Raw genomic sequence first — 24,664 nt, 5'->3', positions numbered from 1 at the left:
ATTTTCTCATGACCTTCTCCTTTCCGTATTCCTCATGACATCAAATACAGTCTTGTGCACACGATCAGCTTGCTCATAATGTTTACCGAATTGAACATTTACTCAAATAGATGCTTATAGGCAGCTTATCTTTAGAAACCGTTATGATGTATAATGAACCGTGTGTATAAAATGGTATAGACAGAGGCAATCGTTGTAAAAAGAAGATGACCCATTGTTACTGGGAAGATTTACAATTAATTCCACCATTTAAAAGGTCAAGATCATCTTGCTGGACAGGAAATATGGTTGACATGACATTTAAATGTCTGTGACAGTCTAAGCAATCTTCACTTTCTAATGTAACATATTTTGACATAACAACGGAGAGAATTTCTCCTCTTTGTAAAAGAAATAACAACTCTAACACAGAACTTTCACCTTACAAAACTTTTGAGATACCCTCATTTGAGTGTCACTAAAGGAAAGTAACAAAAAAAAAAATCTTTACAGTTTGGTTCTTTTGAAAAGTCATAAATACAGTGAAAACTGGCAGAATGCTGTGAAACCAATACATAGAGGAATCCCGAAACAATGCCAAGAAACAGAATGTACTCCTAGTGACTAATACATGCAAATACTGAAAATAAATTCTAACAGATTAAACAGGTTTTGTAGCAACTAAAAGGTATAGTCACATCATTCCAAAACTAATCAAGCTTAAAAAGATGGCAATCTTCCCTACTAATAAGAATATAAGCTGGCTAAGTAGTCTGAATAACTATAAATTATAGCCAATATCAGTAGGTATAATTTTTTCAATGTGGCTTTAATTAAAAAGGATAATTGAATTAAATCACGGTTTAAGACTTCCACTTCAGTCTTTTGATAAATATACTCATTTTTAATACTATATCATTTTACCTTAATGAAGCATTAAATCTTAATCATGCTACAGAATCACAAACACAAAACTATCTTTCTGTGGAGAAACGTTACAATAATTTATTTCTTATTGTTCATTTAATATGGAATACTCGGTCAAGTATCCACTAAAGTTGAGATCGAAATATGTATAATATAAAAAAAGACATTTCCTTCAAAATCAGAACGTCAAACACAGGCACAGTTTGTATTCCCCGAAGCATGTAATTCTAAGAATATGCTACAACAACCAAAGTTAAATGTATTATAACTTGATAGGTAAAAATAGTTTAAAATAAGAGAGTTTTAGGATAAAATAGATATATAAATCCCAATTCTTTGCTGTGATTATTCTCTACTCTTTGTAGTTAACATGTCTAATATAGTCAAGTCTTTTCATTTTAAAATGAAAGTAAGCAAATGCAGAATATCTCTGGGTCAAAAACCTTAAACAAGCTTAAATGTCACAAGGTTTCTTTAAAAAACAGAAGATGTATAAGATGTATCCACTGCTTTCATCTATGAGCAATGCCTTCGCAGATATCTGCTCCAGGAGGACCTAGAGCAGCATTGTTTCAATAGGGCTGAGAAATTATTAAAATCAGTCCTTTTAAGACAGTTCAGATATTGAAACATAAATTTCAGGAAATTAGCTTATAACTCAGATGCTAATAAACATGTCCCTTCTCATCACACTTGTATTGCTGTGTGTTTGCACACCACAATGCTAGCAACATCCATTTCTATGCTTAAGAAATTTCAGACAAAAATGTTTTAATAAGCCACAATATATAAGCAGCTAGCTATAAAGTATCCTTATCAATTTGAACAATGTGTGCTATTTTTATCATTCCCAATAAAAGATGCAGTATTCAGCCTTACTCTAGAAAAATCTGTAAAGCCTAAACCTTGCTTTTAATCACATACAAATAATCTTTTTCTTAATTTCCACTTTCCCCCAGAAAACTAAAGTAAACACAAACCCAAACACACACACATGCATACACACACACATTTCTAAAATTCAGATTGTTTACTTGGTGTCCATTACTCTAAATATTACTAGTTCAAATAGCCTTAAAAATCTAATAATAAACAATTACATAGATTAATATATTACAAATGACTAAGAGGTAGAAAAAGCAATAACTCTGCAATCTAATAGTTTTATCATAATTCATGAAGTCATACCTGATGACTTAGAGATTGAAAAGGCTCACAGGTTCCAGACTGCATAACATTTCTATTCCCAGAAACCCCTAAAGATTGCATTTTCTGTCTTAGAAAAGATAATCACAGCCATCTCTATGTCTCAGCATCTTCAGGGCTAGTGAAGAAAACAGCAGACCTGTCCATCAGTATCTTTTTAAGCCATCATAAAGATATCAGCTCTCATATACTGTTTATCATCTCTCCTTTGCAGTTATAAACACTGTGTATTGAGGGAGGATGACACAGTTGTATTTGCTGTTTGCTGAAGCTGCTAATGCTCTCTGAAAATAGTAAGCTTACTGCTTAGAGCAATTCTGCATCATCCAATAGAATGATCCACATCCTCCAGGTTTCCCACTTCTGCTACTATAAAGATGTCACTGGCCAAGGAGAGGTTATTTTTTCAGTCATTTCTTTAAAAATAAGCAATGTTCTATTTAATTAAGTGTCAATGTGTATTACAAATACCATGTTAAAATGGCAATTCTTAATTATTAGGCTGTTTTCTCCATACATGACAAAGCTTTAGTATGGTTTAACAAGAAAAAACTACTCCCTTTTAAAGGAATCTTCCCTCCAAATTTTGTGCATCATCTCATCCAACCCATTGAAATCAGAAGTCCCTAAAACTGAAAAATTTTCTTTTTGGCAATCTTTGATAATGTGTATAACAGCACATAGATGAATAGGTAAAAGCATTTCACTTTTCTCAGGAACTTCATTTTTGCTTCATGTTCCCCAGACCAATGTTCTTCAAATCAAAATACTTTTTATATGTTTATTTAATATCTTTTGGAAAAGATAATGTGCTACTATTAAATTCCAAAAGTGCATAGTAAATGTAGAAATAAAATCTATGTAAGTTATTGACATTTTTATTGTGATTTTTCATTGTGTCTTATTTGTGTTCATCAAGGTTCTCTCTCTCTTTTTTTTTATCCTCACCCAAGGACATTTTTTGATATTTTGTTCAGATAGAGTGGGAGGGAGGGAGAGAGAGAGAGAAACATCAACGTGAAAGGGACACATAGAGTGGATGCCACCCACACAACCCAACCAGGGCCGGGACAAACTGCAACCGAGGTACATGCCCTTAGCGGGAACCGAACCTGGGTCTCTCCAGACCGCAGGCCAACGCTCTAACCTCTGAGAAAACTGGCCAGGGCATGGTTCTGTTAGTGCTTTCTTTTATCACAACACAGTAGAATCAGGAAAGTTTAAAAATGATAAAATAGCCTGATAACAGAGAACCAATAACCTCTAAAATTATATGTAAAAATACTTTCTCTTTACTATATGACAAAAGATTGTGTTTTAGAAATAAAACAAAAAAATAAAATAAAATTATAATCAATGTAACTGAATTTAAGATTAAAACATCAAGTACAACATATTACCTCAAAACAGCTTTCACATTATGAATCATCTGAATTAATAAACACTTTATTTGTATACCTATGAACAGAATACTGTTTATATATCTGCAAAATAGAGTAAATGAAATTTAATGATAGCTAAAGTGCTATACAGAAAATGTTTTAGCTAAATGTAGACTAGTAACAAATCAGTATAATTTCCCTTCTCCCACTCGTAACATTTGATGAGCATAATATGTATTTTCATGAAGACTAATCAAAATGAGATTGATTAAAGATTGGGCTTTTTTAAGGAGCTGGGGAGGTGGGGAAAGGGGGAGATGTTGGTCAAAGAGTACAAAGGTCCAGTTATAAGATGGATAAGTTCTGGGTAATCTAATGTACAGTATAATGATTATAGCTGATAATATCGCATTAAATATTTAAAAACTGCACTATGGTGCTAATCATTTAGCAATATATAAGTGTATCACATATATATATATATATATATATATATCAAATCAATGTATTGTACACCTTTAACTTGTACAATATTATATCAATTGTATCTCAATAAATGTGGGGGGAAGTTATTATACCCTAAAAGTATATAATTTATATTTGTACAAAATAAAAACATTGGGTTTCTATAATAGCCTGATCCACACTATCCCCTCAGAGAAATTACTGCCTCTGACTGTACAAGTTCAGACAAAGGATTCAGTATTTTACCTAAATGTACACCATGACACACTTGGAAGAAAAGTCATGTGCAGGAAAATGTCTTATCTAATGCAGTATTTATTTTCTTATTGAAATAAAAAAAAGTTCTCATTCTTGAAGATCTATCTTCTCAATAAGCCTCTCCTAAACTCCATCATCCCCCTTTCTATATTCATGCAGAAAATATGAAATGCCTTTTATGTGTCAGATACTGTATAGGTGCTACACAAAATATGCCATCACAAAAGCAGATAACTAAACAAGTATGTTTTGTTGTGATGAAAGAATCAAGAGGAGATATGAGAGCAATAAAAGGGCATCTGACCTAATCTAGAGATCAGAAAGGATCTTCCTAAGTAAGCACCGTAAAAACTAAGAAGATCCTGAGCAATTCACATTCAAGGATGGTAAAGACAGCATGGTTACTGCAGGGTAAGTAGGACAGGGGGCAGAGATGAGGCTAGAAAGGTAAACAAAATTGTAATTATGGGAAGTCTCAGAAGCCATTTAAAGAGTTTGAGGTTTCTTACAGCTGCATAGTACTCCATTGTGTATGTGTACTACAACATTTTTATCCATTGGTCTCTGATGGACACTTGGTCTGTTTCCAGATCTTAGCTATTGTAAATAGTGCTGCTATTGTGGGGGGGGGGGGTGTCAATGGGGAAAAGAAGAAGAAACATCAGTAACAAAAATAAATTAATAATAAAAAAAGAGTTTGAGTTTATCAATATAATCAGTGTTGTAGTTTTAGATTATCCTGGCTACAGTGGAGAGTCAATTGAGCAAAACAAAACTAGAGAGGAGTGACAAGTGATAGAACGTTGAGCAGGGGAGGATGATGAGGGTAGGAATAGAGAGAACTGGGTAGACTCCAGATACACTGTTAGTTAAAAGGGGTAGGATTTGGGGATTGAACATGAGAAGTGAGGAAGAGAAAAATGTCAAGACTGATCCCTAACCTCCTCTATAATTATAGATTTGATTTTGACAACCAATATACTTTTATCACATGCTCTTTATATTGTTATTCTTCCTTTCTATGTGTATATGCTTAGTTTTTATAAAATAGCCAGAAATTTGTGAGAAGACTCATATTCCATTATTTCTGAGTCCTCGTATAGTGTGCATAACTTTGAACAAATTATAAATGAATAAACAAGAAATAAACAGATAATTTGAACTCTTTCACAGATTTTGTCATAACATGAACATAAACTTTGTTTACATCAGTCTCTAGACATTATTATTTAGTGTATATAATCTAAATTTCTTCAGTGTTTTCTTGCCAACATATGTAATTTATCTTTGCAATAAAAATATGAAATCCAGAGTATAAAGAAGCTCTTGATCCCTCTACCATCTAGTTAATAAAATCAATTTAAACAGAAAAATTGTTTATTTATCATCCATTAATTGACCCATATGAAAGTAATTTAGCATGGGCTAACCAATTAAAACTAATAGATACTTATTTTTATTCATACACTGTGCTACTCATTGCAGTGTTCTCAAGGTTTTCCCATAAGAGCAAAGCACAGTGCCTCTACATGTTCCCTAATAAGTCTAAGAAAGGTTTTATCTGATGAAAGGGATGATGAACAAGCAAAACATAGCTTGGTCTAAATGAGGAAAGGCCAAAAGGATGAAAAAGCATAAGTCAAAAGTAACTTTATTTAATGATTTTCTGCTTTATCAGAACATCCCAAATGATAAAGGATCAGCATCTTGAAAACACCAATAGTTTTGTAGTAATTATCACATATTCAGCTCTTGCTTTTTATCTCAGAGACTATGATCCAGTGCCCTCATTTTACAGATGAGTTAACCAAACTTTAGAGAAGTTAAGTGACTTGTCCAAGCTCACTTATACACAGAACCAAGGCCAGAATTCTGAATTCCTGTCACCTAACTTTCAGGGTTTTTCCCAACAGAATCATTATGTCTTTTAATTTTATCTTTATACTAATATACCCTAAATTCAGTAATTAAAATGACTTCTATTTTAATACTGTTTGATATATTTTGTTAGGTTGAGAAATAGAAAATACTTAATTTTTTCGTAAAGCATTTATTTATTTTTATTTAAAGAAAACATTTCAGAGAATACCTCTGAAAACCTAAGTAATTCATTTTGTCTTATATACTACTGGTTTAAAAGTGTAAATTAGTTCAACTTTTCAAAGTAAGTTGGCAATTGTATGAAGACACTTAAGACTATTCAATCCTTTATAATATTTCCAGTTTGAAAAATCTGTGTGAAGGAATAATGCAGGGTAAGGTTTACACACAAAAATGTTTGGTGCTATATTACTAGAAAAGAAAAATAGGAACACTAAGAGAGAGATTATTATATTAAAAAAAAATGGAATGCCCTGTAACCATTGAATATTATGAATGAAAGATACTAATGACTAAGGAAAATGTATCTCATCATACAATATAAATGAGATCCCAATATGTCTATGTAGTACAATCTGAACTATGTAATATATACACTGAAAAAATAGACAAAATATTGAATTTTAAAAGACGGTCCCCAAAGTGTCATCTTAAGTGAAACAAGCCAAAGAGAGAAAGACAAGTATCATATGATCTCACTTATTTGTGAAATATAATGAACATAACAGTCTGAGGAATGGGGTAGCGCCAGAAACGTGAAAGTGGGGTACAAACTGACTATCCCCAGAAGAGAGGGTGGGGGGGCATAAACCACAGAACTTATATGCATGTGTGCATGAACAATGGACATGGACAACAAAGCGAGAGGGCAGGGAAGGAGGGGAAGGAGGGAATCAGTGGGGGGGAAAGGAGAAATATCTGTAACAAAAATAAATTAATTAAATTAAATAAATTAAATAAATAAATAAAAGACGGTCCCCAACTTGACTCATCTTACAAATACATACCTTCAGAGTTCATGTTTTTTCTAATAAAAATAAGAGTTTCTGGGGAGAATTATAATAGTTGTATTCCTGGTTTCAGGCTTTTCGTCTTTGCACTAAAATCTGTGCTTCAAATTTCATTCTTTCTATTGTTTTATTCATATTTCTGTTCTAATATCATTAAAATATTCAAATTCTCTTCTATTAGATTATCAATACTTTAAAAACCATTCCAGTGGGGGAGGAGGTCGAGAAGAAGGTGTCAATGGGAGGAAAAGGAGAAACATCTGTAACAAAAATAAATTAATAATTTTAAAAAACCATCCTATATGTGTCTTGCATATCATTTATTATAGATGTGTGAGTCTTTATTTTCACACTATTGATATTGGGTTAATACTGGTACAGACCGATTTGGCAAATAAGCTCTCACACCAGCTTCAATGTTACATTAAAAAAATGGCTTCATGCGCCGTGCCTTGTGTCACTGCGTGTCACCGTGGTGTCATCTCGGTTGATTATTACAAACAGCAGGACAGAGGGAGCACTGCGAACGGCAGGCCCCCTGCTCCTCTTCCCGAGCGCGGTGAAAACTCTCTTATTTCCACTCTGACAAGGAATGTTGGTTTGGCTGGAGGACGCAGGTCACTAATCATATCTAGTGTGCACAAACATGTCGCGAAACAAGACCTTCTAGATGGTGAGGAAGCTGACCATTCCCATGGAAAATCTAATTATTATAATAAATGCTCCTGCTTAGTGAGGTAGACTTCGAGGTAAATTTTAGTTCATAGAAAGTGTTTGTGCATTAAAAAAACACCTTTACCTGTCTAAATACCAAGCTTCAATAATATGTCCTCTTTTTCATTCCCTCAAGTTACTATTTTTTTTTTCTAATTTCATCATGATTCTACTGGTTCTCTTAGTAAATCTGTATGGTAGAGATTTATTTATTTCCAATAGAGGAAAATAAAAGATATAACAATGTATTGGATAATATTTATTTTGTATTTTAATGATTATACCAGTTATAACAGTACTTCATGTCTACACAGACAACTTAGAAGAAAGCCAGATCAAAAATCTGGGGGGATCACTCATGAAATTTCATTACACAGAGATAAGCATTATTGATATTTAATTTCTAGTTTCTAATCAATATACACTTAAAAACTATACTAAACTATTTTTCTCTTCCTAGTATTATATTATGAACCTTTTCCTAAGTCAATAAGTATTTTCTATAATAATGTTTCATGGCTAAATGGTATTCTATCAATTAGAGAGAGAGGCACCACACTTTATTAACCAATAACCTATTCTTAGACATTTTGATTTTTTCCATTTTTAAATACTACAAATAATAGTGTAATAAACATCTTTGTGAATACAGCCTTATACATATCTTCTATTTTCTTAGGATAAACTTCAATACTAAACTTACTGCATCCAAGGGTATGAACTTTTTGAGGATTTGGATAAAAATTGCAAAATTACCCTACAGAGGATTATAGCCATTTATATTCTACAAAAGAAAAACCTGTTTCCTCACTGTCTTTCCGGAACAAAGTATTATCTCTCAGACTTTGTGCAGGTTAACAGTTTCAGTATATTGATATGAAAATAAAGAAAACTGGGTATACCTTAAGACAAAGGTTTAAATTAAGAATAATTAAACCAAGTCGAGTTCTCTTTATAAGCTAGAAAAAATAAACTTTCCTTGTTTCTATGCTTATTGACAAAGATATAACACTGTTCCTTAGGAAATATACCTATGATTATAAAGCAAAGCAACACCTTTTGAATACAAGTTACTAAAAGATGGCAAAGAAGACTATTTTAAAACCAATGTAATTATAAATGTGAATTTAGTCTTTATTTTTTCTCTGTGACAACTGTGGAATTAATGAACCTAGAGAGGGGGAATCATTCACCAGGCACAATTCTATTTTATTCATATAAAATATGAAACACACAAACATATAACAGTAAAATAGATTTTTGTAGCCTTAAGAAACCTTTCAAATCGTTATCAGATACAGCTTCAACCAAGGAACCACTCAGGAGGACCAGTAAGCCTCCCAAATTCCAGGTGTAAAGATAATATTTTTGTGTAAATTTATTCTCTCCAAACGCCATTCATTCCAGTACTAAGTAAAAGGGTGGGGGAGATATATAAATACAAATTTAAAATATGTTTGATCATTAAAAGCTTTCACTGCTTTAAAAAAAAATCAATGAAATAATGATCATTTGACTGAAGTTATCTGATAAGAGTCCACTAATATTAAAATGCAATTTTGGCAGTACTAAAAAAATTTTTAAGTTGTGGTTATGGAAACTGAAAAAAAGATTGCCCTTTTTAATTCTAATGTAGAATGAGTCACACAAATAAAAACCATAAATAAGTACTATTTTGAGCAGCAAAAAAAAAAGGACTAAAAAAAATAAAAAAGCTCAAAACCCATTCTTTATTTGTCAAAAAGATTCATAGGTGTGTGGATAAGCAGTACAGGCTATGAAGTCAGGCTACTAACTTCAAATTCTGGTTCTCGGACCTCGGAATCCCTGTGTACTCTGTGCCGCAGTCTCCTTATAGGTAAAATGATAATTCTACTAGGGTTGTTGTAAGGATTCAATGTGATTAATGCATGTGAAGCTGTTAAAGCAGTGCCTAGCACAGAGCAATCCCTGAATAAATACCTGCTATCATCATCCAAAGAAAGATACAGTTATGGGTACAGGTTTGTTACAGCATCCAAAAAAAAGTAGTGAAGAAAAACAATAGTATAAAATAAGTTTATGAAACAATGTATGATTGAGTGGAGTTTTCAAGATCTAAGGATGGCAATATAGACACCCCAGGCCTAGCTCAGCAGAATGGTTCTTTGTTGTTAAATCAAGGATATAACACAGTGTCTACATTGCAGTGGCTTTGGATCAGAAAACCTTTGATTAAATTTTGGATTCACCAATTAGTGACCATGAGTGAGTTGCTTAAGCTCCTAACTGAAGTTTCCTCATCTGTAAAATACCGATAACAATGTTATCTTTTCATAAATTGTTTTTTAAGACTAAGTAAGAGAATATACAAAGGGCAATCAACCCAATCTACTAATATACAAGCACAATAGATAATATTTATTATTATTATTATTACTATTATTATTACTATTATTGGTTCAGTAGAGAGAATCATTAATGGCTCATTTAAAAAGTTGATAAGCTAAAGGTATGGGGAAGGACATAATGGAAGATGACCAGTTCCTCTCCCCTTACTGCATCCAATGGCTACATCTCCACCCTCACTGTTCTCAAGTTTGGCAGCATCTGCTTCATAATCCTGACACAGAGTAACTACCAAACAAATGTGGTTGATTATTAATAATCAGCTAGTTACCAAATCCAGCAATACTTTTGGTCTTTACCTGAAACTACTGCATCGCTACTAGTCTAAACCTTTCCACAAATATTCTACTCTAGCGTTTGATGACATTCACAGTTTGACCCTGACAGACCTACGCAGTCTTATCAACAGTGCTCTCCTCTAGTTGTCGGCTACTCCACCTAAACCCAACAGCTCGCCATACCCCATAACCATCCTGTACTTCAAGGTCCCTAGCTTTGCTCTTACTATTACATATTCATCTTAGTTCAGATCTTTGCCATTATTAACTGCTGAATATTTTACAAGTTACAGTACAAAACTTCTATGGACCTCAGTTTCCCAATAAGTAAACTGGAGATGATATAGTACCTATCTACATAGTGTTCCTTAAGGATTAGATGAATTAAAATATAAAGTGCTTAATTCACACAGTGCCTACCCAGAACATAATAAGTACTTACTAAATATTGTTGTTGTTGTTAGAATGCATACTTTTCTCCCTCATTTCCATAGGTCTAGATCCTATCAAGCACTCAGAATTTAACAAAACACATCTTCCATGAAACCTTCCCTGGTCACATGCTTTTGGTCTGTCTTCCCTCTCACACAGATCTTTGATCATCAGCTTTCTGCCCTGACTTCTCTGACATATCGGTGCTTTCTTTTGGAGCTACAAATGGCCTTACCCTATCTCTCATTCTCAAGTATGAAGCTCTTTAAGACAACAATCTATGTATGATTCGGGTTTTTTTATTACTCCTGATACAATTCCTTAAACTTAATATGTACTTGAAAATATTTATGGAATCAGAGAAAGAATGAAATCCAATTGCCATTTCTCACACCACTAAAATGTACCTTTCTTTTCTGGACAGTTGTTTCAAAATTGGCATTATTATGGCAAATAAAAAAGCAGTTTCAAAAATGACTCAAAGTAAATATGACAAATGTCACATAGTCGTGCAATTTTTTGTCACCAAATATATGTATTGCTGAATTATTGTTCTCTTTAGGGCTTATGATTATAGAATGCTAAAATTATCCTTAAACTTCATGAAAGAGTGTTCCATAAGCCTGACTGTAAAAAGAACTATAATAATTATAAAACTTTTAACTCTTGAGAATCCATTCTATTAAAATATCCTAATGAATGAAAGCACAGAGATATAATAAGCACAATGATATTTACAGCAGCAGTATATATAATAGCAAAATATGGAGAAAACTCTGTATGTTAACAAATAAATGTTTTGTTAAACATAAATGATCGTAAATGCATAGGTAAAAGTCTTGGAGGAAGCACATTAAATTGATAACAGCTTTATCACTGGGATTTTAAATTGAGAGGATGGCCAAAGAAGGACTTGTCTCCTAAATCACACCTCCTTAAGGATAAAAATGAAACCAGATGCAAAACAACAAGAAAATGAAATTTAAAAATCACCAACAAGCCCTGGCTGGTTTGGCTCAGCGGTTAGGGCATCATCCTGTGGACCAAAGAGTTCTGAGTTCGGTTCCCGCTAAGGGCATGTACCTTGGTTGCAGTTTGGCCCCAGCCCCGGATGGGGTTGTGTGGGTGGCAACCAGTCGATGTGTCTCTCTCAAATAGATGTCCCTCTCTCTCTCTCCCTTTCTCCCTCTCTCTCTTCCCCTCTATCTCTCTCTCACTCTGTCTGAAGATAAATTAAAAAATGTCCTCGAGTGAGGATAAAAAAAAAAAAAATCATCAACATAATTCTCTTTCCTTCCAAGAACAATGACAATTAGGTATATAACAGAAAATTAATTGGTATAAACAAAATATCAGCAACCTTGTAAATAATATTCAAAATAAATACTGATTGCAAAATAAATACTGATTGCAGGCGTGCTAAAATCAATTTCAATCCGTGGCATAAGACAGAAAACTTCAGAAACATGGAAAGAAGCAAAACAATCTCTTCTCTACTCAACTGATCTTAGGATCTGAATGTCTCTGTATTTGAAAGTTATAATATTTATCCAATCTCCATTTTATTGAACTCCAGACATCTTACTGTTATTATTCTGAGGACAAAAAGTAATTGCTATATCACATTCACATACACAAATATTTTTTCTTAGTTACAATCTCATATTTAATTCTTTTTGTGTATAGAGACGTGGAGAACTAAATGGATTAATGGAATTTAGTTTAAAGTCCATAATGGCTTTTACTACAGGACACAGAGATATACAGACTTATTCAATGTTGACATATTAAGATTTTTGAATAAGTTATCTCAATATCATCTAATTCCAGCAGCAATTGTAAACTAAAATAATTACCTATGTTAGAAGCATAAAAGACTCAGAGAATGAAATGTTAGTATTCCTTCCAAAGAGAAAATCTGCACATAGATTTTCTGCACATAGATTTTAAATCTTGTTTTAAATTAATTAGGTGAACTAGCAAACTCGTATCAGACATTCTTTCACAGAACATAAGTCAAACAAGCATCTGAACTATGTGGCCACAGCCACGAACAGAATAGTGAGCCATGCCCCACGTTTCTCTGGTAAAGCCTTGGTCCTCACAGTGCTCGTTTTCCCTTTTCCTTCTAATATTAATTTCTGTCTATACAAACGTATAACAGAAACAGAAAGGTTCTATTCCTTGTTTTAACAACTGCTGTAGTTTCTGGATTTCATTCATTTTATGGTATGCTGTTTAAATACTTATAAGGTCTATAAGAAGTAAAATATGATCTCTGGCCTTCGGCAACTTGAAGTATATTTGGAGAAAAAGAAAACTGTACACAGATAAGAACAGTGCAAGCATACAAGTTTTACATACCAGTTGTATGGAAGTTGAGGGGTCTGAATCGTAGTGGAGGTTTATTCATGGTTAATTTCTAAATTCAATTTATTTGTTGCCCCAATCCCACAATTTTGGTTTATTTACACTAAGCAGTTCTAATACCAGGCCACATGTAATAAAATGATGTGTCTCAAAGTCACACATGTTCTAGATAAAATTATTGGAGAATGTACATAAAGTGAATAATAAAAGGTCAACTGTCTCTTAGAATGCCCTCAAAGTTTGGCTTTACCTTAGTGAATGTGTCAAAGTGTATTTCTCTTAAACTTGCATCCTAAGAAATACAACTTTGTTTGTTTACCAAGATTTATTACTTTATAATACGTATGTGACTGCTGAGGTTCTATTGTCTCTCCAATTCATCATCTTGGAAAGACAAATTATAATCAGAAGTTTTAATGTAATCAAACCTAGATGGGTTAGTTATAAATTTCAAATATTTGATAGTTGAAAGTAAAAATATCCCATCTATATCTAGATAGGTCATTAGAGATGTTAGATGGGCTGAGCACTCAATTCCCTACATTGGACTTGATGAATATTATCAGCATTTGTCCCAGTGACCTTCCTTTGCCCACACTCTCCAGGCTGCTGACTATTCCTCCTGATTGAATTTTTTTTTTTTTTTGAGCAATTTTATTTATTTATTTTATTTTCAATTTTATTTTTGGTACAGATGTTTCTCCTTTTTTACCCCATTGACACCCTCCTTCCCATCCCCACCACCCTGTCCCCGGCTTTGTTGTCAGAAGAAGGGATGGTGGGGGGAGGGAAGAGATAAACCACAGAACTTATATGCATGTACACATAACCAATGGACATGGACAGCAATTTTAATATTTTTCTGATCCTTACCCAAGGACATTTTTACACTTTTTGTTCTGATAGGGTAGGAGGAAGAGAGAGGAAGAGAGAGGGAGAGAGAGGGAGGGGGAGAGGGAGAGAGAGAGGGAGAGAGAGAGAGAAACATCGACGTGAAAGGGACACATTGAATGGTTGCCACCCGCACAACCCAACCAGGGCCGGGAATAAACTGCAACCGATGTACATGCCCTTAGCGGGAACCAATCCTGGGTCTCTCTGGACCACAGGCCAACCCTCTAACCGCTGAGCCAAACCAGCCAGGGCTTTTTGAGCAATTTTATATTCAAATTGGTTTTAATAAACTTTTTTAGGTTTAGAAGTCATTTAGTCCCTTAATGAGATGTTTCATATCTCACAATATGAAATGTTGGCTCTAAGGTTTAAATCCCATAAAGAACTCTCACTATCTAACATTCAAATACTTGAAATGCAACTTGCCATAACAAAATTCTATCATATTGCAGACAATATATATTTTCTCACAATGAAATGAGCCAAATATGTCCAATGTTCAAAATTTCAGCCCTAGGAAAATGTACCATAATAATTATCTTTATATGTTTTTCAGATAGATAGATAGATGATAGATAGAAGATAGATAGATAGATCGATATAGATATAGATATAGATATAGATATAGATATAGATATAGATATAGATATAGATATAGATATAGATTTTAATCCTCACCTGTGGATATTTTTCCATTGATTTTTAGAGTAGAAGGGAGAGAAATAGAAAGAGAGAGAAAAAAACATAGCTATGAGAGACACATAGATTGGTTGCCTCCTGCACAGCACCAGGGATGGAACCTGCAACCCTTTGGTCTGAGGGCTGCCACTCTAACTGCTGGGCAAAACCAGCCAGGGTTGTTTTTTAGGTAACTGTATATTTCTACATACCTACACACATTTTTTAAAGTCTCTGAAAATGCTAATTTATGCAAAGTCAAAGGATAACATCCAATGTCTGGAACACATGTTTACATGTGTTCTTCTGAAGTGTTCTCCCTACAGGGTCCACTTCACTGTTTTTTTAAGGAACAATTTAAGTCTTATCTTGTAAGAGAAATTTTCTTCAACTGTCCTGTATATAAGTGACTATGCCTTCCTCCAAAGCTTTATTATTAACCTCACCTACTTGGCATTTCACCTATGCAACTTCACATTGACATTTATTTGAACTACTAGTATGCCAGTTTCCCATAACAAACTTGTTCCATTATAGTCACATGTATGTTTTATCTCTTCCTTAGCCTGCAAACTCCTCAAGAGAAAGGACTTTTAATTTGTACACATAAACATGCAAAAAATGTTTGCTAAACAAAAGAGTGAAAGGCTAGCTCCTCAATGAGATTATAGAGCTCCTGAAAGCAGGAAGCATATTTCATTATTCTTTAAAATCACAGACTTGAATGCATAATATTCAAGCATAGACTTGAATGCTCGATATTATTCATGTTTACAAACAGTGACAATAATAATTACATATATATATATACACATATGTATAGCCTCTAATTTTTTAAATAACATTTAAACTTTCTCTTTTTTAAGGGGAATAAACTATTGGGTTAAATCTCTATAGATGTGCTTTTTATTTTCTCAGTGTACAATGGAAGTTTATATTTGTATCTCACTGCATCATATCTGATTGCAGAAAATAAGTACAATTTAAAAAATATTTTATATAATCTCTCTATATACACACATAGAGTCTATATTTATATATATAATTAATATTTATATTAATATGCTCATCATCTCTTTCAAATTCCAGTTGAAGAGAATTTATTCTATGATGTTGATCCCAGATCTTTCAGTATACAAATAGCACCTGCCATAGTATAAAAGGACGCCAGATAAGCTAGGCTCTGTCTGAATAGTCCTCAGGACAGAGCAGACGAATTGGGCAAACTCACACACTGTGATTTTAAGACACAGGAAAAATGCCAACAGTGCCTAAAATTCTCAGCTTCAGCTGTCATTCCATATTTTACTGGATTAAGAAATTATGTTACTGAGATGGAACTTTTAAATTCATTTTAAAGATTAGGATATGCCATGAATCCACTACTTTCTTTGAAGGACAAGACATTTTTAAATAGGCTAAGAACATGGGGTGCTCAGAGCACAGCAGGACAAAAAGAATGTGGATGAAGAATCTCAGTGGAAATGCATGGAAACAAAAGGTAAAAGGCCCAAAGATGTGTTTGTTTTACTTCATGATTTTGCCAAGGTCCATCTGTACTTCCTGCATAGTTGACTGGCCCACTAAAGTGTAGATTTAATGAGAAAACTTTGCTGTCAAAAAGCATTAATAAATATATATATATATATATATATATACACTATAACATCTGGAAAGATCTTGCTTTTAAAAGTCTATGATTTTTAAATCTTAATTGCTGGAATATCAATAATCTCTGGTAGGACAGCACTTTTTTTAGTTTCATAACTTTCTCTTTATGCCTTCCTGATTAATGAAGGCGACCACTAAATTACATTCACAGCATTGTGAAAATAAGTTTTTCTTAAGTTGTTAGTGGAAGATTAAAGAAAGGACATAAAACTGCCAAAGGGTTACGTTAGTTCCGACGCAATAAAAAAAGTTATTTTCCGTTTCATCAAAGAAATAGCTCCAAAACACAATTTTTTTAAAGTATATTTTTATTGATTTTAGAGAGTGAGGAAGGGAGAGAGAGAGAAACATCAATGTGCTGAGTTGCCTCCTGCACAACCGCAACCTCAGCATGTGCCCTCACTGGGAATCCAACCAGTGGTCTTTGATGCCTGGGATGATGCTTTACCAATGGAGCCACATTGGCTGGGGCCCAAATCACAATTTTTTTAAAAAAATATAGTTTTGATTATAGAAGTTTTAGCTAATAAATTTAGAAAAATGATAAATAAAATAATATAATATTTGAGGTCTTAACTATCAAACCTTAGTGTGGATTAATGCATTTTAGATGTTACACAAGAGATGTATTTAAAGATTATTCAGGTCAGTAACTTTATAATCACTATTCTAAAAAAGGAAAAAAATATTCTTTCTTTAAGGGCATAAAATTATAGTTATAAGAAACAGCAAAGGGTCATTAAATCAAATGATTTTGCCTCATTGAAGATTAACAACTAAGCCTTCTAAAACAGATGATTTTCCTATCCTGGTTTTAGACATAATAGAAAATGGAGAGCTTTTTCTTGGTAACACTATCTAGTGTTTACTTTGAAAACAAAAAATTTTAAAACTTTTTTCAAAGGATTTTTCTTAAATATGTTTTTATTGACTTTTTAGAGACAGAACGGAAGAGAGAGAGAGAGAGAGAGAGAAACACTGATGTCTGAGAGAAACATCCATCAGCTGTCTCCTGCACGCCCCCTACTGCTGATCAAGCCCAAAACCCAAGCATGTGACCTGACCAAAAATCAAAATGGTACCTCTCAGTCCATGGGAGGACACTCAATCCACTAAGCCACACTGGCCAGGCAAAATTTTTTAACTTTTTGAAGTAATTTTCTTACTATAATTTGAACTCATTTCCTTTTATTCTGATCATTGAATAAAATATAATTATACTGTTGTTTGTTTGCTTTTAATCCTCACTGGAGGATATATTTGTATTGATTTTAGAGCAAGAGGAAGGGAGAGAATAGAGAAACATCAATTGGGAGGCAACTGGTTGCCTCCTGTACATGCCCTGACTAGGGGTTGAACCCACAACCTAGGTATGTGCCCTGATCAGGAATTGAACCTGAAACCTTTGGGTGTACAGGACGACACTCCAACCACCTAAGCCACCCAGACACAGCTATACTGCTATTTTTATGAATAAAAAGTAACTACATTGGGAGAAATGAACATTGCTTACCATGTTTCTTAACATATAAACATTGCTCAATGAAAGTCTACAAGACAGTTTCTTTGGAAAATGGAAAGATTAGAGTGAAAAGCCAGTGAAATTAGGAAAGACTATATTAAAGTTTTAAATTGTCACAATTCACTTAATTACATAAACGAACTGACTCTTGCTAAATTGGCTTATATGATCATCCCGAGTTATAAATTCAAGATATTATTTTTAAAGCGTATATATTTCTTTTTTTCCTAAGTACTGAATTATTTTTGTTTATTAGACAAAACATGGAAAATAAAGAGCACAAAGAAGAAAAACTTACCCGCAGATTTAACATTAACGTTGAAAAGAGCAACTGAAAACATTCTGATATATGTACCTCCAATGCTTACACATACAGACTCCTAATATATAGATTTTTGGAAACTTTTTCTGACTTAGGAATTCATCAAGCATGTTTCCTCATATTTTCTTTAGAAGCCTCTCATAACTTGATGCTAAAGGCAGGGTATCAATCTATCACAAGGACAATCTTATTAATTAACCAACATGATTTCCAATATTTTTCTGTTGTAAACTATGCTTTGATACAATTTTGCTCAGACTTCTGATTATTTGTTTCCTTTAAATAAATTACTGGAAGTAAAATTTCTCTGACACAACAAATTAATGCTCTCAATATATGTTACTAAAGGGTACTCTAAAAGGAATCAAACTAGCCCTGGCCAGTTTGGCTCAGCGGTTAGAGCGTCGGCCTGCGGTCCGGAGAGACCGGGGTTCGGTTCCCGCTAAGGGCATGTACTTCGGTTGCAGTTTGTCCCCAGCCCTGGTTGGTCGTGCGGGTGGCAGCCACTCGATGTGTCCCTTCATGTCGATGTTTCTCTCTCTCTCTCCCTTCCTCTCTCTCCCTCCCACTCTATCTGTACAAAAAATGGAAAAAATCCTCGGGTGAGGATAAAAAAATAAAATAAAATAAAAGGAATCAAACTATATAACCTATACCTGTAAGTGAATGGTAGTGCCTCTTTCTTTTATCCTTCCCTCATCAATACTGGTTATGGCTAATCTTTAAATGTTAACAAATTGATATTGAAAACATAGTTCTCTATTTTATACTAATTTTTCATTTCTATTACTTTGAGGCCCCTTGTAATTCTTTTGAGAATTACTTGTTTACCTTATTCTTCCACCAGGACATTGACAGTGTGCTCCGTAAATTTTCTCTCTCAAATTCCAGTCTAAGAAATTTGATTTTAAGATTGTTTGTAAAAGTGGTTTATATACTAAAAAAAATAATCCTTGAATTGAGTATCACATATGCTGCAAATCTTTTACCAAGTCCATCATTTGTTTTTTAATTGTATTTAATTATCCTTAAACATTTCCCCTGGAACTTTGGGCACCCCAGATTCAACTGAATTCTTTCTCCTCTACCTTCCCTTCTTCACCTTCCTGTCGGGGGCTAACCCTCTGCCCTCAGGGCCTTGGATCTGATGTTATAGTATATGACTGCCAGTCTCACCAAACTATCTTTGACCTTGAATCAATTTGATATATAGGACGTCTCTTTGTAGAAATGTACGAAGTTCTTTAAGTTTGTTTCCCTACTCAAAGAGAAAATTAACATTCTGTAAAGTAATGATTCTTTTCTCATTAAAACCTTCCTGATTATATCTTTTAAAACTTAGTAATTGATAAACTACTTGATAAATTTTATGTAAATGTAGTTAGAATTAAATCAAATAACCTTGGATGATAGTTATCAGGCTATAAAAAGAAAAGGGAAAATTAATTTTTCCATAGTAGTTAAAAGCAGTTAAGTAAAAGTGCTTGAGCTCAAATACTAATTTAACCACTTACCAGCCTTGTAATCTCTCTAAATCCCAATTTCTTCATCTATAAAATGGGATTGGTAATGGTACATACCTCACAGACTGATTACAAGGATTCTATGAAATGACATAGATCATTCATTTCACACAGGGTCTAGAACATAGTAAACACTCAATAAATGGTAGCTATTATTAGTTTTTAACTGACCTACCCGGTGTTGCTTAGAAGAATCATTAACCATAATGGATTAAATAAATACCTGCTGGCAATCACCCAGGATCTAGCAAAATTGAGTTGCCCAGGTGACAAGCAACTCAACTGCAAGTCAACACCTGCAATTAGGCTGTCTGCCCTTATGCTTCTCTGTAGGGTCTGCATGTGAACCTGTTGCTTACCTTCTCTTCCTAGAGCATCTCAACATGCATAGCATGTGATCCCTCAGCTGGCCTCTTTCTGGACCTCCTAATCAGAAACTCTGGAAGATGACTATCCATTTCTGACTACATTCTCAGCCCCCTGCATGAATATGCAACAAAACTGTATCTTAAATTATATTATCTCAAACATTTGGTCTATATCTGTGAAAATCCACCATCCATGATGCAAGAACAGACACACGTAGAGAAACTTCATTTTATTTTTAACCTCCTATGAGCCAGGTACTTTCATTTAATCCCTGCAGCAAAGTGTGAGATGGATATTATTTCTATATTCAGGAAACCGAGGCTCAGATAGATCAAGTATATTGTTTAAGTCACACAGTGGCACAATTCTTTCCCTTTCCTTTTATAAGAACCCTATCTTCAGGCAAACATCATTCTCTTCTTTTAAGTCCTGTTCAAGCCCTTCTCCAACCATAAAAAAAAATATGGCTCTGCTTTATTCCTAAAACTAGAAATGTGTCTTTCACTGTTCTCTTCGGGCACTTTTCCAGAAAATGTCCTGAATGAGCAGAACTAGAAAAGTAAATATGGAGAATTCAAATAGACTTCCAGGAGTGGAAAAATACAAAATGTGTTGTTGTTTTATTCTCATGCTGAAAAAAAAGTTGTCACAATTACCAAAAGGTGGAAATAATTCAAATGTACACACATTGACAGGTGAATGGATAAACAAACCATGATATATACATACAATGAAAAATTATTCAGCCTTTGAAAAGACTGGAATTCTGATACATGCCTCAACATGGGTGATCTTTGAAAATATTATGCTAAATCAAACACGCCAAACATAAAAAGAAAAATACTGTATGATTCCACTTATATAACAAACCTATAGTAGTCAGAAAAGACAGTATGATGGTGATAACCAGCAACTGGGGGAGGAGGAACAGGGAGTTAATGGATACATTATTTCAGAATTCGATGATGGAAAAGCTCTAAAGATGGATAGTCTTGGTAGTTGCGCAACCATGTGAATGGCACTTAATGCCACTGAGTTGTACACTCAAAATGGTTAAGATGGTACATTTATCTTATGTATATTTTATCACAATAAAAGAAATTGAATGTGATTTCTACTTTTGATTGTAATTCTAGAGTCTATTGTCTTTTCTGTTCTTACTGGTTTTTATTTTCCCTACATATTATTAAAGATTTTACAAAATGATAACACTTTACAAAAATGTTTCAGCTACTTGTCAAGCATTACTCCTCTTTCAATCTAATTACCATAATACAGATTCACTGGAGCTATTGCTCTTTGAAGTGCCTAAAAGTATAAAATTGGGTTAAGTACTAGATTTAAAAATTTGAGACATCTCTGAAAACATTTCAACCTACCATCAAAGGAAGACAGAACAAAGAATAATATTTGCAGCTTCAAGGAATGGAAATAAAGCCTATAGACTTTTCTCTACATTAATGCTCTTTGACTTTTCTGCTACAGTAAATACTATCATCCATTATCCTTTCCTTTGAAACTCTCCCTTGGCTGGTTCTCTGCCTGTTCCTACTCTGAGTCATTTCTGTAGGTTCAGTGCTTAACCCTCTGCTCTTCTCTTTATATATTCACTTACTACGCAAAAGCTTACTGATTCCTCCTAAGTAACTCACACTGTGCTTAGGGCTAGGAAATGAATAATAAACCAAATACAGTCCTTGCCTCAATGTTCTAGTATATGTAATAGATAACTAAATAAGAAATGTTAACACCTTTTCAAGCTAATCTACTTTCTATTCCATTTGCTATGTGGCATCTGTGGTAGTTTGCCACACGGGGGCCCCCAATCTACTATGCTACCCCGTAAGCATATCCTTCTGCAGTCCCCTCACCTTGAATCTGAACTGGGCTCGTGACTTGCTTAAAAAGTAAGGTGCAGCATAAATTATGCTGTGCCAACTCCAAGCCAATACCTTCAGGAAACCTAGTGGCTTCCACTTTTGCTCTGTTGGGAACCATGAGCTGCCATGAAGTCTGTCTACCCTTCAGGAGACACCATTAGCAGAGACCACCTGGAGGGAAAGAGAATCTGAGACTACATGGAGAGGGAGAGAAAAAAATCTCAGCCACCCAGCATCTTAACTGAGCCCATTCCTCGGCCAACTCCAGATGAGAATCCTCAAGAACAGCCAAAGAGCCACACAGATGAGCCCAGGTCACAGTGCAGTATCATGAGCAAATGATTGTTTCTTTAAGCCAATAATTTTGGGGTGGTTTGTCATGTAGAATTACATAAACAAAACAGAAACCTACTGAACTTATATTCTGAAAATTTCCACATATGCCCTCATCTTAAAAACTAAAAACTGAATTAATTTGTCTTTTCATTCAAGTCCCATCTAACCACCTTCCTTCCCCTGGAGTAGCTACCATTTTTACAAGTACAGAGTTCTAAAAACGTCATATAGACGCACTCACTTTATTTTGCATTAGTACTAAAGAGTATTAATGAATGTCAGAACAAATATGGTTCATAGATTAATAAATTTACAAAATTCTAGATTAAATGAAATTATAAAACTGTCTTTACCACTGGATTTTTTAGAGACTTTGTTAGTGAGCTTGTTAAATTCAAAAAAAGGATATAAAATGAATATTTCCAAAATATGTTTGATATGGAATTCTATTTTCCACAAACTATTTGGTGAAACTAGGTGTGTGTGTGTGTGTGTGTGTGTTTTAAATACGCTTTGGGGAAATTAACAAAGCAAGGACAAAGTGACATGTTAAGGTCAAGAAAAAGAGAAAAAATCTAATTGTTCCTGACGGTCTACCTTTTCTCAAAAGACAAAGACAAAAGCATATTTTTCTGTATGTATATTATATTTTAATAAAAAGTGGAAAATAGAAACATCAGTTCAAATTAGAGATAGGGACAGGTAAAATAGTAAGAATAAATGGCATGAAATTATAGTGGTTCATGTCAGCATAATTTCATGATTCCTGTTTTTCCTTAACTAGGTCTGGAATCTAGGAACAGAAACACAAAAGTTGAAAAGAGGAAGAAAGAGCCACTGTGGTCACATCAAAAGATGAGAAAGCTTAGTATATTAGTACAGACAGTACTAAAATAGCTATAAATGTCCTACAGGCCAAGCAAGCAGTCATTTGTAGTGAGAAGGTGTTTAAAGGAGTAAACTACTTCCTGAATATAGGAATCCTGGTAAAAATGAGTTAATTCAGTGAGTACAGGAATACATGGAGCAAAGTTACTAACTTTTTGATCTAAGAAAGAGTTAAGCATGTTTTGGAACGTAGAAAGGTAGGGTTAGAAAATGCATGATGATATAATTTAATAGAACGCATGCTGGACTAAAATTCAAAAGACTTAGAATTTACTGGCTGTGCTATAGTAAGTCTCACTTACTATTTCTGGCCTCATATTCTCATCTCCAAAACGAATATGAACTGTACAGTGTTTCTGGTTTTAGAATTTTGTGAGCCTCTGATTCTGGGCGGACTCGTGCCACACGATGATTAAGTCTTAAATAGTGCATGGCTGACGTGAAGAGCTGACAGCGAGGAATTAGATGACTCGTGCACGAAGGTTAGCAGCCATCTGCAGGGAAGGAAAGCTTGTGAGTCCATTATGTTCTCTGTGATAGTGACAGATAGGTTTGGATGGATAGTAAATAATAATGAGGATTTTAAAGTAAGTGGCATCGACTTCACAAGATGGAGAGAAAAGGCTGAAATTTTATATTCTTTTGGGTAAGCCTATACCCTAGCTTCTTACTGAACTGAGGACAGTTTTGTTTTGTTTTTTAATAATGTCCCAATCTATTGCTAAGTTTTGTCCATATGTTCCTTAATATATTACCTGTATCCATCTCTTCCTCTGTGTCTGCACAGCTATTACTACTATCTAAATTCTCATCATCTCACCTAAGTTACCTTGAAAGTCTTACATTTGATCTCACTGCTTCTAATCTGTCCTCTAAAACCCATTCTGCAGATTGCTACTGAAATAGTATTACTTAGAACTTGCTTTCGTCACATGATTCTCCTTTTCAAACACCTATAATGACTACCTCTTCCTATCCATATCCAGCCTAACCTCTCTATCAGACTCTCAAGGTCTTCCATAATCTGATCTTGTCTCCCCTTTCAGTCTCTATTCCTATATTATTTAGTATAAACTATCCCTCTAGTCAAGTACTTCCAACACAGGCCTCCCTTTCCAAACACCACTACACTTATCTCTCATAGTTCCATACACATAATGTTGATTCCCACCTCCATGTTCTTGCTGTAAATTCCACCTCTTAGAAATACTTTATCCTATCCTGTTTGTCTATGAAAATCCTATATAATAAGTGGCTAAAATTCCAGACAGTCTATGTATTTACTGACCAT

The 24,664-nt window shown here is 34.0% G+C and overlaps 1 protein-coding gene across 18 annotated transcripts in view; it reads right to left on the bottom strand.

Moving 5' to 3' along the window:
* The window catches only part of SLC4A10 (solute carrier family 4 member 10), a 276,010-nt gene that overhangs the window by 198,526 nt on the left and 52,820 nt on the right, over positions 1-24,664 (bottom strand). For 7 of the 18 annotated variants that reach the window (XM_036253301.1, XM_036253303.1, XM_036253295.1 and 4 more), the window contains exon 1: positions 2,095-2,346. The exons of 8 other annotated variants lie outside the window; for them this stretch is intronic. In XM_036253301.1, coding sequence (XP_036109194.1) covers positions 2,095-2,175 — 81 coding nt within the window. In that variant the 5' untranslated portion in view covers positions 2,176-2,346. Of the gene's footprint in view, positions 1-2,094; positions 2,347-24,664 lie in introns of those variants that run through there. 3 more of the 18 variants (XM_036253299.1, XM_036253308.1, XM_036253309.1) reach the window with 1 other exon arrangement.

Source organism: Molossus molossus, unplaced genomic scaffold, assembly GCF_014108415.1.
Source record: "Molossus molossus isolate mMolMol1 unplaced genomic scaffold, mMolMol1.p scaffold_m16_p_11, whole genome shotgun sequence".
Taxonomy (NCBI): domain Eukaryota; kingdom Metazoa; phylum Chordata; class Mammalia; order Chiroptera; family Molossidae; genus Molossus; species Molossus molossus.
The sequence above is the reverse complement of the archived record's forward strand: the minus strand, read 5'-3'. Positions and strand labels throughout refer to the sequence as shown.